The 16,443-nt window shown below is 33.4% G+C and overlaps 1 protein-coding gene across 5 annotated transcripts in view; it reads left to right on the forward strand.

The window, feature by feature from the left end:
* The window catches only part of Ube3a (ubiquitin protein ligase E3A), a 77,525-nt gene that overhangs the window by 30,745 nt on the left and 30,337 nt on the right, over positions 1-16,443 (forward strand). For 3 of the 5 annotated variants that reach the window (XM_021204756.2, XM_021204765.2, XM_029531657.1), the window contains one exon: positions 14,144-14,433. In XM_021204756.2, the coding sequence (XP_021060415.1) occupies positions 14,144-14,433 (290 nt within the window). Of the gene's footprint in view, positions 1-12,935; positions 13,075-14,143; positions 14,434-16,443 lie in introns of all 5 variants that reach the window. The other 2 variants (XM_029531664.1, XM_029531662.1) reach the window with 1 other exon arrangement.

Raw genomic sequence — 16,443 nt, forward strand, 5'->3', positions numbered from 1 at the left:
TTTTCTCTCTCTCTCTCTCTCTCTCTCTCTCTCTCTCTCTCTCTGAGCTTATTTCTTGGGATCTTCATAGGGTTATATAGAAAAGCCACTAGTTATGTATTCCTTTTTGCTACAAGTGTTTATCAGAGTCCTTAAGTAAAGGATGCTTTTGTATACTTACAGAGATAATTTGTTTTTTTTTTTCTTTGTTTTGTTCTGGATTTTGTTGTTTTGTTTCTCTATGACTTCAGAGTGCTACATTGAATAATATTATAGAAACTGAACACCCTTGTCACATGTCTGATATTAGAGAAAATGACTTCAATTTTTTTATTTAACATAACAATAGTCTTAGGTTATTTTATAGCCTTTTAGTATGTTTGAGATGTGTTCTTTTCTTAAGTGCTCTTACCTGGATTGGGACTCTCAGAATAATACTTTTGTAGAATGGCTTTAGTAGTTTTCATTCCCTTTTTGGTAGAACACTTTGAGTTTTTTTGCTGTTTGTTCTTCTATAAAGAGCTGGTATATTTTAGAAAAGAATCTGTTCTTTGCTTATCTTTATTGGTAGGATGTACTGCTGCAAATTTATTGCTTTCTATATCTTTGTTTTTTTTATTTTCTTTTAATATAATTTTTATAGATCATACCTGTTGAGGAATTTATAACTTTCTTCTAGATACTTCATTCTTTTTAAATGTTGCTTTTCATATTAATTACTAAAGACCTCATGTGTTTTCAGTACTACCTTTTATTTTGTCCTCATCTTCAGCCTTGAATTTTATTAATTTGGTCTTACCTTTCTTTGGTTATTTGGGCTAAGAAATTGTTATTCTCTTCAAAGAAAGAACTCTTTGTTTTAGAGTCCAGTTCATTAATTTCTATACTGGTCTTTATTCTTTTTTTTCAAGGTATTAGTTTGTAGTTTGGGTTGTTGTTATCTTTCTGAAATTGTGGGGTGCATTGTTAAGTTTTTATTTGAATTCTGACTGAATTTTCTAAAGGAAGGAGTGAAACTTTACTGTTAGAGATGCCTTTGCGTATCCTAGTATATTTTCCTTTCTTTGATTTTTTTTTTTTTTATAAACATGACAAAATTAAATAAGATGAAGCAAAAACTATCATTGAAGTTTGCCTTGGTAAACAATAAGAGGAAAAGAGTCACAAGAGCAGGTAATTCGTTCTCACACTAAGGCATACCATATAATACTAAGTCTATACCTACAGCTATTTTACATATGTGTGTGCGTGCACGTGTGTGTGTGTGTGTGTGTGTGTGTGTGTGTGTGTGTGCGGCTATGTGTGTATATGTATATACATATTTGTAATGTACATACATATATAATATATGTAGTACATGTAATATATGTGATACATGTAGTGCATGTATATATATAATACACACAGACACTCACAAATACATACATACATACAGACAGACAGACATACCTGGTACAGACCCACTTGTGCTTGCTGCTTCAGTTTCTGACATTTCCTATGAGACTTTCTTAGTTGATTTAGAGGGTCTTGCTCTGGTATTGCCCATCCTCTCTGGCTCTTAAAGTTTTTCCACCTTCTCTTCCAAGGGATTCCCTGCTCTCTGCTGTAAAGTATTTGATTGAGAGCTCCCATTTAAATATTCTGTCCATGTAATGTCTGACTGTGGTCCCTCCATCTCTGCACCTGTTTCCATCTGCTGACAGAGAAAACCTCTCTTGACAGTGACTAGATTATGCACTGATACAATGTGTATACCAGAATACCATTAGTAATCATTTTATTGACTTTGAAATTTGTTAAGATTTAAAAAATTTTTAAAACATAAGTAGTTTTGTTTGTTTGTTTTCCCCTAGGTTTCTGGTTCTTAGTTATTTACGCAGTTTTGGATATGGGTTTCTTCTCATGGAGTGGGCCTTAAGTCAAATCAGACATCGGTTGTCTACTCCCACTAGTTCGGTGCCACTACTGCCTTAGCATATTTCACAGGAAGGATAGATTGTAGGTTAAAGGTTTTGTGACTGGGTTGGTGTACATGTATCTCTTTCGGTAGCTTGTAGAGTACCTTCCTACACCAAAGATGTAGAGTGTAGGGATGAAGGCTCCATGCAGGCAGCAGCTTGCCTTCTCCAGGTTCATTGGGTCGTGTGGGTATTGTCCTCAGCAGTAGAGCTCTACTGTTAGTTTTCAGGTAGCAACTTGTTGTTTTGACAAGAGCTTAGGCTGTTTGGGAATAATAATTCTTATTCTTATTCTTATTCTTATTCTCCTCCTCTTCCTCCTCCTCCTCCTCCTCCTCCTCCTTCTTTTATTTCATATAAATAGGTACACTGTTGCTGTCTTCCAACACACCAGAAGAGCATTGGATCCCATTACAGATGGTTGTGAGTCACCATGTGGTTGCTGGGAATTTAGCTCAGGACCTCTGGAAGAGCAGTCAGTGCTCTTAACTGCTGAGCCATCTTTCCAGCCCTGTTTGGGAATTTCTATGGGACCCTCTTCATTTAATTGAAGTGCAACTTAGTTTGGTTGTCTGGAGACAAGAGGTGGCCACTTAAGAGTCTCTATCTTCTATCACTAGACCATTTCATTATGGTCACTTTCATACATTCAAGGAAAGTACAAGTGCACTAGGCTTCTACACCAACATAGAAATTCTTCCCTCCCCAATTCTAGCTGTTTCTACCACACTTTCCCTCAACCCTATCTCTCCCCACAACTGCTCACCTCCCCACACCTGCTAACTCTCCCCATCTACTCCCAGTTGGCCTGTAAAATCTATTTCACTCTTCTAGGAAGATCACTGGATCCCTCCTCTTTAGCTAACCTCTCTGGCTCTACAGATTGTACTTTGGTTATTATTTATTTAACTGCTGATATGCTTTTATAAGTGAATACATACCATATTCATCTGTCTGAGTCTGAGTTACTTCATGAAGGATGATTCTGCTGTTTCCTAGTGTGTTTTTCTTTTCATTTGACTTACTCCTTTAAAACATTTCTGTTCTGATTTCTTCAGTTACTCTTATGATACTTAAGATTGTATTATCTTCAGATATTTGTATAGTATACATAGTTTCTTTTGTGTTTCTAATTTTATTCTCTTATAATCTGATAAGTACAAGAAAGTAATTTTTACTGTTGTTGATGATTTGCCTAATGTTCAAAAATGTGGTTTATCTCTTAGAGAGTTTCATGGGCTGCCAAGGTTTATTCTGCAGAAGGTGAGATGTTCTTTAGATGTCTTGAAATAAGTCTATTTGATGTTTGGTACAGTTTAGATAAAATCAATCTTTTTTCCTTCCTTCCTTCCTTCCTTCCTTCCTTCCTTCCTTCCTTCCTTCCTTCCTTCCTTCCTTCCTTCCGTTAGATAAGCTATTAATTTGGAAAGTTAAGATTATTACTGTATTTTGACTTGTTACTTTCTATATGGATATTGTACTTTCTGGTGAGAGGTTGGATTTTACAGTAGTTTGGTAGTGCTTGTTTTTATGAACTTGGGTACACCATCATTTAATGCATATATACTTATAATTAATTGTACATCCTTCATCGGCTGTTTTCTTTTTTAAAATATATTTTTAAGAGATTTATTTATCTTATGTAAGTACACCGTAGCTGTCATCAGACACACCAGAAGAGGGAGAAGAGGGAGAAGAGGGTGTCAGATCCTATTACGGATGGTTGTGAGCCGCCATGTGGTTGCTGGGATTTGAACTCAGGACCTTTGGAAGAGCAGTAGGTGCTCCTACTGAGCTATCTTTCCAGCCCAGTTGTTTTCTTTTATAGTATATAGTATTATATTTATGTCACCATTCCAGTTCTTTTTTGATTTCCACTCATTTTTCAGTCTCCATTTTTTTCTTTTAGCCTCTATTCAAGTGAAATACATTTTTTCTTTCTTTTCGTTTTTTGTTTTTTTGAAACAGGGTTTCTCTGTATAGCTCCGGCTGTCCTGGAATTCACTTTGTAGATCAGGTTGGCCTTGAACTCAGAAATCCGCCTGCCTCTGCCTCTGCCTCTGCCTCTGCCTCCCAAGTGCTGGGATTAAAGGCATGCGCCTGGCGAAATACATTTCTTATAGACAGCAAATAATTTGATCCTGCTTTTAATTCATTCTGCTACTCTGTGTCATAAATGAAACACTAGAAACATACTTTGTTGTTTCCTTCATAGTTCTATTTTTTCATTAACTTATGTAGACATAGTTGCTTTTTTCTTAATTTTTATTGTTTCATATATAGAATTACAAAATTCATTTTCCTTGAGCTCCTCTTTTTTTGTCATTCTGCTGTGTGTAGGTTTCCTTTAAGTGTATACTGTAGTTTAGTGGTCATAAGTGGCTTTATGTTATGCCTACCTTGGAAAGTTCTTATATTAGATATAAAAGATAACTTTGGATATAGTAATCATCATTGAAAAGATTTCTGTCTTTAAGATTTTCTGGTGAGAGGTTGGATGTTACAGTGAATTTGCCTTTGTTAGTATGTTGATGATACTTTTATTTTCTTTGTAGTGTTAGGATTTGAGCTACAGTGTGCTCAGGAGCAGTTCTTTCTGTCCATGATTTATTTGGGTTTTAAACATCTTTCTGTATAGATGTTCATTTCTTTCTCAATATTTTAGAAAATTTCTGCTGTTATTTCATTTATCTAGTCTCAATGCTTTTTAGTTCCTTCTGCTCCATGTATTCTTTCTTTAGTTTTATTTTGATCATGTTCTATAGGTTTGGTTGTGTTTACTTATTGTGTTGTTGTTGTGTGTCTGAATAAAGATTTTTCTTTGATTCCTGCTGTTCTGTCTTGTACTTAATTTGTTCTATTTATAGTTTCCACTGAGATTTTCAATTATTTTATTCATTTCCATCATTCTTCCTCCCACCACCAGTCTCAATTTCTTTGCTAAACTTCTCATTGACATGTTATACTTCAGAATTCTTTGAACAGCATTTCAAACAGTTGACCATCTTTTTATTGGTTATTAAATGCTGATCTTCTGAAATAACTGTTCCATTTATAATGTTTTGTTTGTTTTTGTGTTCTAATTTGTACACTTGTCAGTATGGGTATGTTTTCCAGTTTTATTTGTAATTAGCCTTCTGTTGAGTTTTCAATCCTTAGCACTACTCAAAGAAGGAAAGAAACCTCTAACACATATAATATAAAACCAAACCATTTTCAGATACAGACTTTATATTGATTGATGCCAGCATTTATAGCACCATTGGTCATTAAAAATATGTTTAAAATAATGTAAGTAGTTAAAACTTACTAGGAATCAAATTAGAAATAGCACCTTAATGAAAAAAAGGGGCAGGAAAAAAATAGGAAGCCAGTTTAAATGAAAAGAATGTAGAATACTAAGAAGAACAGGGGAATGGAACAAATGGTCAATAAGTAAAGAAAGCAAACAAAATAGATAGCAAACAAAATAAATAGAATAGTAAATAAATAATAGTCTTATAAAAAATAAAGTCTAAAACAATAACACGTAAAAGAAAGTGTATTGGAGTAATTTCTTCTGCATCCCCTAATATTCCAGTCCTGTTACTGAGGCTGGTGCTGATTTGGAACCAGTCAAAGCTCAGATGTCATAGACAACTAACTGTCTTTGGTTTGAGATTGTCAGTGTTTTTAAAACCAGCGTCTTTGCTAGCTGAACTTTGCTGTACATGACCTAAGGATTTTTAAATTTATTTTTTAAATTTTCACCTATTTATTTCAATATTCATTCATTCATTCATTCATTCATTCACTCATACATTATTTCCTTCATGGACTTTCCAGCTTTTCTGTCTTAGTTGGCTACTTCCAAGCCACAGGGTGTCTCCCAAGTATGCTTTAAATGAGGGAAGTCAAAAAGCACTATTTGTTCTAGACAACTGGTCTCTATACTTTTAGATTCTGCCTGTAGTCACCACATTGCAAGGGGTATCAGACAGTAGAATCTCCACTAGACCTTACCCTCAGAGTTGTCAAGTACTGTAGGCAGTAAACCTTATGACAGACAGAGCCAATTTTGTAGACTGAGCAGCCCATGAACATGGATGGGCTTGACACTTTATCCTCCACATTGTAGGATTTGATCCTTGCCACAGAAGGGTTGTTTAATTGACATAGTGTCCTTCAAGCGTTGTCTATTTTGCTTAAGTTTCTTAGTCAACATTTTTTGTGTTCAAGTCTCTACTCCATATCTACCTTGCTCAGCTTTCTTCCCACCCATAGACTATGGCAAGACCCCCCCTTTCCTTATTTGTAATTGTTTCATGTTTTTCAACCCCCAAGATTGTTTGTTTTCAAACAAATGTAGATCCCTTTTTATGACACCCGACTAGTTCTCCAGAATACAGTTATAAACTGGATGATTCCCTTTCTAGTGCTGACTTCTAATAAGTCAGTGTTATGCCAAAACCTCCAATTCTTTGTGAGTACTCTTGCTTGCTCTGTGATCAAGACTATTGCATTCTTTAGTCAGTCCCATCTGTTTTACCTTATAGATGAGATACTCCTTATTACCACCAGTTTATTTTGGTTGGAGCCACTTGCTGCTTTTCCTTTTTGCTACATAGTATTTTTCTCTGTTTCTCAGTTGCAGTATCTCTTTTGTGATTTCCAATATTCTTCATCTCTCTTAGAATTTGAATTTATCCTTTGATACTCTGGCAGTTTTCATTCACTTTATCACATTAGCAGCTTTAGCATCTTATTCCTAATGTTCCTTTATCTTATCTTTTTCTTATTTGATAGCTATGTCTAGATATTGTACTTCACCATTTAGAGGTGGTAAGAGTAAATATTTCTCCTCCTCCTTTTCTTCCTCTTCCTCCTCCTCCTCTTCTTTTTAAATTTATCTTATGTTTATCTGTGTTTTGCTGGGATACACTTCTGTGCACCACATGTAGCATGTCTGGTGTCCATAGAGACCAAATGTGTAACTCCCCTAGGAGTTACAGCTGTGTACCAGTTTGTTGGTGTTGAGAATCAAATCTGGATTCCCTGGAAGAGGAATTGGTGTTCTTAACTACTGAGATATCTCTATCACTGGGAGTGGTTATTCATGTTCTCAAACTGGAGTCTGTCTGAAAACCTGTTGACTTCACGAGATTTAAGTAATGTGATTTTAGCAATGACATGTGTTCTTTTTCAAATGTGTTTTATGCATTGGTTTTGACTGTATTTAGATTTAATATGTGTATATGTGTATGTGTATGTATGTGTATATACATATATATATGTGTGTGTGTGGGGGGGGGGGGTGCGTATGGCATTGAATGCCCTGAAGCTGGAGGAACAGGCAGTTTTGTGAGCCACCTGACATCATGCTAGGAACTGAACTCTGTTCCTTTGAAAAGCAGCTAGTGCTTTTGACTAGTGACCCATTACTCTAGTCTCCATTCTTTGTTTTTTAACCTTACTCTGTTAATACAATTCATGAAATTGACTAATTTTTACACTGACCTCTTCTTTCACCAGTAAATACCATGTGGAGATTTATGATTTATAATCTTTTAAGTATATTGTTGAGATTGTTGTTTAGTTTGTTGTTTACATTTATATTTTTCTAATAAGTGATTAGTAAGTAGTTTATTTTTTTCTTCCTTCCTTTTCCCAGATAAGATCTGTATAGCCAATACTAGCCTTGAACTCACTTTTTATTTTTTTTCTGACACAAGTTCCTGCGTGCTGAGGTTATTGTGTTGGGCCATAGCAGCTTGGTTTGTTTCATTTTCCTTGAGTACACGTATTTGATTTTGAAATCTGAAATCTAAATAATGCAAAAGCAAATGATCTTAGAAATATTTTGTTCAATTTTTTTTCTAAGTTTGTAAACTATTGTTAGTTCTTTAAATATTAGGATTCTGAAGGATATTTGCACATCTCTATTTTTTTAGCTACACTATTCATAGTACCTAGGAAGTAAAACCAGTGTGTCCAGTGTCTATCAACAGGTGAATGAAAGAAAATGTGGTATATAGACAAAGTGAGAATTTAATAAAGTACATTTTTTCTCTGTTCTTACTTATTTCCATTTGTTTTGATGACTTTTGGATTTAAGCCCTTAAAGGTTGTCCTCACCTTCCTCTGTGTACAGATCGTTTATTCAAATCCCAAAACATCAACTTATAGGCTGGGTAATGTGTTTGTACAATGATGAAAATATAATCTTGATCCATATTATAGACATTTTCAGAAAATAATATTGTAAGCAACTTCAGTTGCTTTGTTTAGATCTTAATTCAGAGTTGTATGAAATATGATAAAATTTTATGTCTAATAAATTATGTATTTTTAATTTTGGTTTTACTAAATAGATTTCTCTGCTTGGGAAAGTGAATTGAATAAAACCTAGCCTTAAGACTAGCAAGGGAATAAGTTACAAGTGTATAACTTATGTAAAATAACTATCAGGTATCTGCTGTTTGTATGGCAGTGGTACTAACTCTTTCTACACTAATACAGGACAGATTTCCGTTTTCAAAAATTCTTACTTGAGAAATATACAAGTTCTAAAACTAGCATTCGCTGTAGTCAGCCAATATTCACCTTGTGTTTACAGAATGGATTCAACCTATGTTTTTAGGAAAAGATCTTTTTTAAAAAGAATAATATTCTTTGAAAGTTGTATATATTTAGACAATATATATTGGTGGTATGCCTCCACTACACTATTGTTTCCAGCTCCACTGTCCAATTTCTAAATTTGTAAATGTTTACTTTTCTTTTAACCATGAAACTGGGCAGCTAAAAAACCCAGCAGTTTATTCATTTTAAAAGATAAATAATTCTATATGAAATTTTAATTCCATAGTTCTATTTTTACAACTAGTACTTTGTCATTGGATTTGAAAAGATAAATAAAAGCATTTTTAGTATCCATTCATCCATTTATCTTTAAGAAACTTGCCTTATTGTATATATAATGAACTTTCAAATGGTTCCTGATACTAATTGGGTCATATTTGTACTGTCAGTTTTGTAATACATGATTTGATGAAACTTCAGTAGACCCTGTCTTATACTGATTTTAACTGTATTATGAATATCTCTGGTGTTTTTGAGATCACATTTTTTACTCTTGACAAGTTTCTACATTAAAAATAACTTGGGGCAGGTTGTGAAATTTGGCTTACAGATTCCCCCACATAAAGTTCATAATAACTTTAAACTCAAGATCTTCCTGCCTCAGTCTAATATATGCTACTATTATAAGCATATGCCACCATTCCTTGAAGGGGTAGTGATTTTTATAAAGGTACATCCTTTATAAAAACCCCTTACAAAATAATCAGACATTTACCTATGAAAGACACTAAGCAGTACTTACTAGATTATGCATGGGTTAATTGAGTCTTGGGCTGTATATGTTTCTTACCTCTTTTGTCAAATTTTTTAAAAATAAGACACTTTGAATAAGTCATATTCTTAGTTATCTCTTTCATTTTTCTGTTTCTGTTTCTTGTTTTCATGGCAGCTATTTCATTGTTTTTGATTCCCATGCCTAACTACTTATGTGGGAATTCTATATTCTTCTAGTGTATAATCTCCTTGATGCTATCTATATACAGTTATGAATATCTTATAACTTTATCAGTTTTATTATGATTTATTTTCTATTCCTAAGTATTCAACTATCCAGAAATTAACTAAGGAACCAGCAAATAATGTTATTAGTGCTACTGAGAACACTGAAAATTATTTCTCCTTATATCAATTAGTTATTAATTAATTCTTTCATATAGTTTATCCTGTCTTCATTTTCTTCTCCCTCCACTCCTCTCAGTCCTTTCCTCCTACCTTCCCTCATGCTTCAGATCCACTACCCTCTTCTTTCCCTTCATTAAAGAGCAGGCTTCCCATGGGTATCAACCAAACCTGGCATAACAACAAGTTTCAGTAAGATTAGGCACACACATACCTTCACATTGAGGGTGAACAAGGCAGGCCATTAGGAGGATAAAGTTCTCAAAAGCAGGCAAGAGAGTCAGAGACATTTCTTACTTTCACTGTTATCACACAAGGACATCAAGCTATACAAAAGTTAACATATATGTAGAAGATCCAGGTCAGACTCCCCAATTGTTGCTTCTGTCTCTGTTAACCCTTATGAGCCCTGCTGAGTTGATTCTGTGGGCTATGTTTTTGTGGTGTCCTCTGGCTCCCTTCCCCTGTTCAGCAGGACTCTTCAAGGATTTGGCTGTGGGTCTCTGCATCTGCTTCTATCAGTTTCTGTTGAATCCTTTTTAATGGCTTCTTAGTAATAAACAAGTGGAAACTATTATTTAAAGAGGAACACTTTCATTGGTAGGATTCACTTGATTCTTATGAACTAAATTAAAAAGGCATATTTTTATTTAAGGACTCAATATATTGTACTTTGGTTTACAAGAAGTCAGTAGAATGTGAATAGGCAAAAGTAACTGGTAACTCCTTTTTGTAGAGTTTTGGTTATGAATATCAGGAAAAGGATTCACTTCATTTCCTGACTTTGATTTTTCTTTTATGTCCCTTCTTCCTTCCCCACTACCTTTTTGTTAAAGTACTACTTAGGAAGAAAGAACCTTACTCTATTCATCTTCTGAGGACAAAGAGAGAAAGTAAGGAGGCCAGATGATTGGTGAAAGTTTCACTGGCGTGCACAGGGAATTCATTTTGAGTTGACAAAACATTACTTTTGGCTAGATCCATTATGATAGAGGTCATACGGGAAATATACAAGTATTTGAAATTTACTATGTTACATTAGAAATTATGAACATAGAAATTTAAGTTTTATGCAATTTTCACACATGAAACTAGTTTTTTTTCAATGATTTAAGAATATAAAATATTCTAAACTTAAACTGTAAAAAAAGTAGATTTGACACATGAGCTATGATTTAGTGACTGGTGCTATGTATGGATTAACATTGGAAGGTTATCAAAAGCTGTTATTAGTATGTATGTTTCCAAGTTTAGAGGCCTTTTACATGTCCTGAATGAATTTATATGCTCTGGATTTGGCATTCAAGGGTATCATTTATAATGAGAAAAGAATAGCTTATTATGGTTAATTAATCATATTATTCAACCATATTAACCAATTTAATTAACTTAATAAACCCACATTAATCAAATTAGTCAGCTTAATATGTTTGATTCTATGAGTATTATGACCTCTGTTTACTTAATGTAATATAATTAGTGGGCTACTATTTGTAATTTGATGCAAAAAGCTGGTCAGTTTCAAGCATTTTCTCTGCTGTCTCCCCTTTAGTAATGCTAAAATTTCAAATTTTGGAATTAAGCCTAGATTTTAATTTTTCAGATTTAGTGCAATGGAGTTCTCTTTGCCAAGTCATATACTCATGCAAATGATAGATATTACAGCAATTGCAATAGCATCTGATACTTACCAATAGGGCCTAGCAGGAAATATATACTATTCCATTAATTATAGAAATTACAGCATTTGTAATAGCATTTAATACTTACCAATAGGGCCTAGCATGTAGCAGGTAATATATACTATTCCATTAATTATTTGAGGATTTCATATATGATACAATCCGTTTTGCTTATCTTCACCTCCTATTTTTTTTCCTACCTCTTCCAAAATTTACCGAAATAGTCTAAACACTTGTAATTCTTAAATCATTTGAATTCTGAAATATACCGCCATCCTAAGGATGAGGAAGCTGAAACACAGAATGGCTAAGTAAGTAGTTAATTCAGTTACAGAACCTGTTCATGAACCCGAACAATCTGGCCTCAAAATTGTAAATTTCTACCTGGTACAGTTCTGGACTTCTGGACTGAGCCTTCTTATAAAGTGCTTAGCATATCCATTTTCAATAAATTACAGATATATTAAGTATAGTGATAGAATTTATTCAGGAAATTGCTATACTGTACACAGATAGTACACATGCTTGTTAAGTTCAGATTGGAATTTTTTGGAAGATTTTGTTTTCTAATTATATATTACTTTTCTATATATGACTTTTTTCCCCATAAAACTTTTTAGGACTGCTGGTGTTAAGAATTAATTGTTCTGAAATTATAATCTGTAAAACAGTGATTGGAAATAAATTGAATTCTGAAGCTGAAAATTGTCCTGATTTTTTTTTAATGGTCATAGCATAAGATCAATTACAAGATTTGACGTTTTCAGTTCTTTCTTTTTTACTAGTTGTAGACAGAAGATAATCTTGAAGTTCAAGTTTCATATGATTATCAGAGTACTTGACAATATATTGAGTTTATTACTTGGCATGTAGGGAGTGCTAGCTAGGCAAATTATAAGGACTTAAGGTGGTAAAATGAGGCCTAGAAAATTAGTTCATGCAACTAATTACATTGAGCTGACTTTTGGATGGTCTGATTTCTCCCTTCAGTATTTAGAGTTCTTTATCACATGAGGAAGCTTTGTGTGTGTGTGTGTGTGTGTGTGTGTGTGTGTGTGTGTGTGTGTGTGTGTATGGGTTGGGGGGGACTGGCCTAGTACTCTAAAGAAAACTAGTATTTTGGTATTTTTGAACTTTGAAATTAATGCTTAAAAATCCTGGATATGTACAGAAACATTCGCTCCAATTAAATCATGTAGATGAAGTTTAAAACTTCCCTACTGATACTTAGAAATTTTTAGTGTTTATACAGAAAAAACAGCTAGGATGAAAAAAGTAGCTAGGAAGAATTAACTCAGTCAATTATTTAGAAAAATAGTTAATATTTTGAAACAGATTCATCCTACATTTATAATTTGGTCACTAACTTTTGTTAAGGAAATAACAAAATTAATGTTGGTAATTATTTTATTTGGTGCATGCTGTCAGTATATTGAAGCGGTTTGCTGTTTTTAAGCATGCTGAGTTTCCATAAATAATAGGGAAAAATGTCTTCCTTTTGATGAATTTTTCTCATAAGTGGTATCTAACTTCGTGATACATTTTAAACTTTATCACATTTATTTATTTTCTGTAGATACATGTGACTGGGCATATGTTTTGGTGTGTTTAGAATTCAGAGGACAACTTGTGGTAATTAGTTCTCTCCTTTCACCAAGTTGGATACAGGGATCAAACTTGAGTCATCAGGCTTGGCCTTTTGTACACTATGCATGGTAAATATACAGGGAATATTTCTAAATATAAGTATCTGAATGAGTTAGGAATGTATGACATACCATTCTTTGTCATGCAAAGAATGACATAGTCATAAAGTCACTTATCAGTGTCATATTTATTTATCTCTAGTGCCATTAGCCACTTAGTTCTATCTAAAATAATGACATGAAGTTTTAGAATGAAATTAGATAAATTCTTTCTACTTGCAGTTCCCATGCTTGTATAGAACCAAAAGGATTGCTTAGAATTATATTGTTATGGGCCAGATATACATTCTAACTTAAATTTTGTGGTAATCTCCAAGAATAGAATTTTAGAGTCAAAGTATAGAATTTAGATTATGTAGAACAACTTCTTGTTTGGTAAAAATAATTCATTCCTTAAATTGTATTGGTTACTTTGCTTGAAAAATATGTTAATCAAATGTTCATTTTAATGTTTAAAGTTGATGAAATAAGTTGAATATGAGTTTCCCCTGATGGAAGTTAAACCTTTATCTTTCCTATGACAAGAATTTAATGAAGAGTGTTAGTGACAAGTATGGGCTCAAGGTTGTATGCCTTGGTGCTTCTCTCTCTTGGTATAATATGAAATTAGATAGTTTATTTATAAAAAACTTTTAAATCTCTCATGATTATTTATTGAGTAAAAAATTTTAATCTCTACAAGTTTGATATTAACAGGAAATTAAGTATTTGAAACTGTTAAAATGAATTAGTGATTTTATATTAATGAAAAGGGAAACTGCCATGGAGATGTAACAGTGAAGTTTGTTTTTGTTGTTTTGCTAAACACGTAAGGGTCATATACCATCAACTTAAGCTTATCTTTTTTAAACCAAAGAAAAGCCTACCATATTAAAATTATTTTATAAGCTGACATAGTTTATCACAGTTTTTTAGAAAGTGCTTATTATTTCACTAACACTTTGGGAGGTAATAGTGAATTTCCAGTTTCTTTGTCTAAATATTTAGTTTATTGCTTAGCTAACTTTTGCCTTATCTGTTGGGCTTTGTTTCTGAGCTATACTAATAACTGTGCTTATTGTTTGACTGTCTGGTACAGGAAGCGAGCAGCTGCAAAGCATCTAATAGAACGCTACTACCATCAGTTAACTGAGGGCTGTGGAAATGAGGCCTGCACGAATGAGTTTTGTGCTTCCTGTCCAACTTTTCTTCGTATGGATAACAATGCAGCAGCTATTAAAGCCCTTGAGCTTTATAAAATTAATGCAAAACTCTGTGATCCTCATCCCTCCAAGAAAGGAGCAAGCTCAGCTTACCTTGAGAACTCGAAAGGTGCATCTAACAACTCAGAGATAAAAATGAACAAGAAGGAAGGAAAAGATTTTAAAGGTAAGAGATTATATTTCAAATCAAAATGGTTATATCAGAGATTTAAATGTGGGTTGGTTTTTCTTTTTCTTTTTTCTTTTTTTTTTTTTTTTGCTTTTTTATCACCTTAAGTTAAAGCAGTATAATATAGTGAAAGCCACCTTTTCTGGTAAAGTGTGGTAAAGGACTGGTATTTAGTTTGTTTACATTTTATTCTAATATTTTACTGATTCATTAGTTGTCAGAAGCAGGTTATACTCTAAAAATTAATATGATGATGAATTGAACTCAATTTGTAATGATTTATATTGTAGCTAATACCTTATTAGGTCACAAAAATCTACTATGTATGTTGCATTTGCAGTAAATACCTGGTATCGGCTCCAGAACTCCAGGGACTGTGGTAAAAGGAGAAATACAAATATAAAGTATAAGGTAGTCTTTGTTTTTCTTTTTTTAGAAAGCAGGGTAAAATTTTGCCATAGTTATCTGAAAAATACATTTTTTCCCTTCTAACATTTTCTTCTTACATCCTGCCCTCTCTACATCAGCAATTTGATATCTTCATACTGCTTAGGGACATAACTTACCAGTAGTAGTCTTTATTCAGCTCTTGTGGGGTTTTGTTTCATTTTGTTTTGTGCAAGTTAGATGGCACTATTCTTGTACTTTTAATACTCACACTTCTGTTTCCCCAGTAATGAAATTAAAGTTTTACACTCCGCTACCTGGTTTACTTGGTACTGAGGATGGCCTCATAAATGAAAAATAAGCACTCATAATTGAACTATGTCCCCAATGCATCTAGTCTTTTAAAAATAGTTCTATATTTTGAAAATTCTTCAAATTTCCTACTTTGCCTCCTGATTGATTGTTCAATCTATTTTTTTCTCTTAATGGAAGTAATTGAATGTTTCAGAGTGCCAGGGATTATCACTTGAAACATGTTTAAATGAATTAGTGAAATAAAATTATAGTACAACTTCATGGTATTACCTTCACAATAGGACTAAATAAAAATCAGAAATACGCTACGCAAAAATATATAGCCAGACCTATTTCATGAATTTGTTTACATTGTAGATAAATAGGTGAATGCTAATCAATATTTTGAATGTGGAACCTGCATTGGCTCAATTATACATGTTTCTACCACAGAGTATACATGACAGAGTAACAGTAAATGAAATACAGTATCCCACCATGGTTGAATGCAACTAACTGTGGGAAAATCTAGTATATAATGGGTATAGTTCCCTTGTTTTAGCCCATGTGTGTTCCTTTTTTACAAGTTCTTGTTTTTGCAGATCATTCCAAATTTTATTGCCTTTACTTATCTTTAATATTTCTGAATTAGGAATTATATATGCTTAATCATGCTTCTCTCATTTTGAAAATTATATTAGTTCAATTTAATTAGTTGTGTAGTTATCAGCTAGTGTATCACAGCTCTCTTTTTGCATGAAACTGTTTGGAGTATAAAATGTTATGTTTTAAAGTTTTTGAGCCGAGATAGTGGCATTGTAGTCCAGATACTCAGGAAGCTAAGGAAGGACCATGTTGATTTCCAGTTCTGTTTCTACTATGTGAAACCATGTCTCAAACAAACAGTTTTCAAGAACACATATATTAGAAGGTACAGGTGAATCTTAAGAAAAAAACCAGAGCTCATGTCTCTAGCTGCATATGTAGCAGAAGATGGCCAATTTGGCCATCATTGGGAAGAGAGGCCCCTTGGTCTTGCGAACTATATATGTCCCAGTACAGGGGAAGGCCAGGGCCAAGAAGTGGAAGTGGGTGGGTAGGGGAGCAGGGGTAGGGGGACGGTATAGGGAACTTTCAGGATAGCATTTGAAATGTAAATAAAGAAAATATCTAATAAAAAAAATATCTTTACTTACCTGTTTGTTGATACCCAGATTAAAACTTTTTATTTCTGATTGCAGTGATTTACATGAGAGAGAGCAGGGGTGGGGGTGGAGAAGATAGGAGATAGAGATAAACATTTTAAACATTTTAACTAGAGTACTA

This window comes from Mus pahari, chromosome 1, assembly GCF_900095145.1.
Source record: "Mus pahari chromosome 1, PAHARI_EIJ_v1.1, whole genome shotgun sequence".
Classification (NCBI taxonomy): Eukaryota; Metazoa; Chordata; class Mammalia; order Rodentia; family Muridae; genus Mus; species Mus pahari.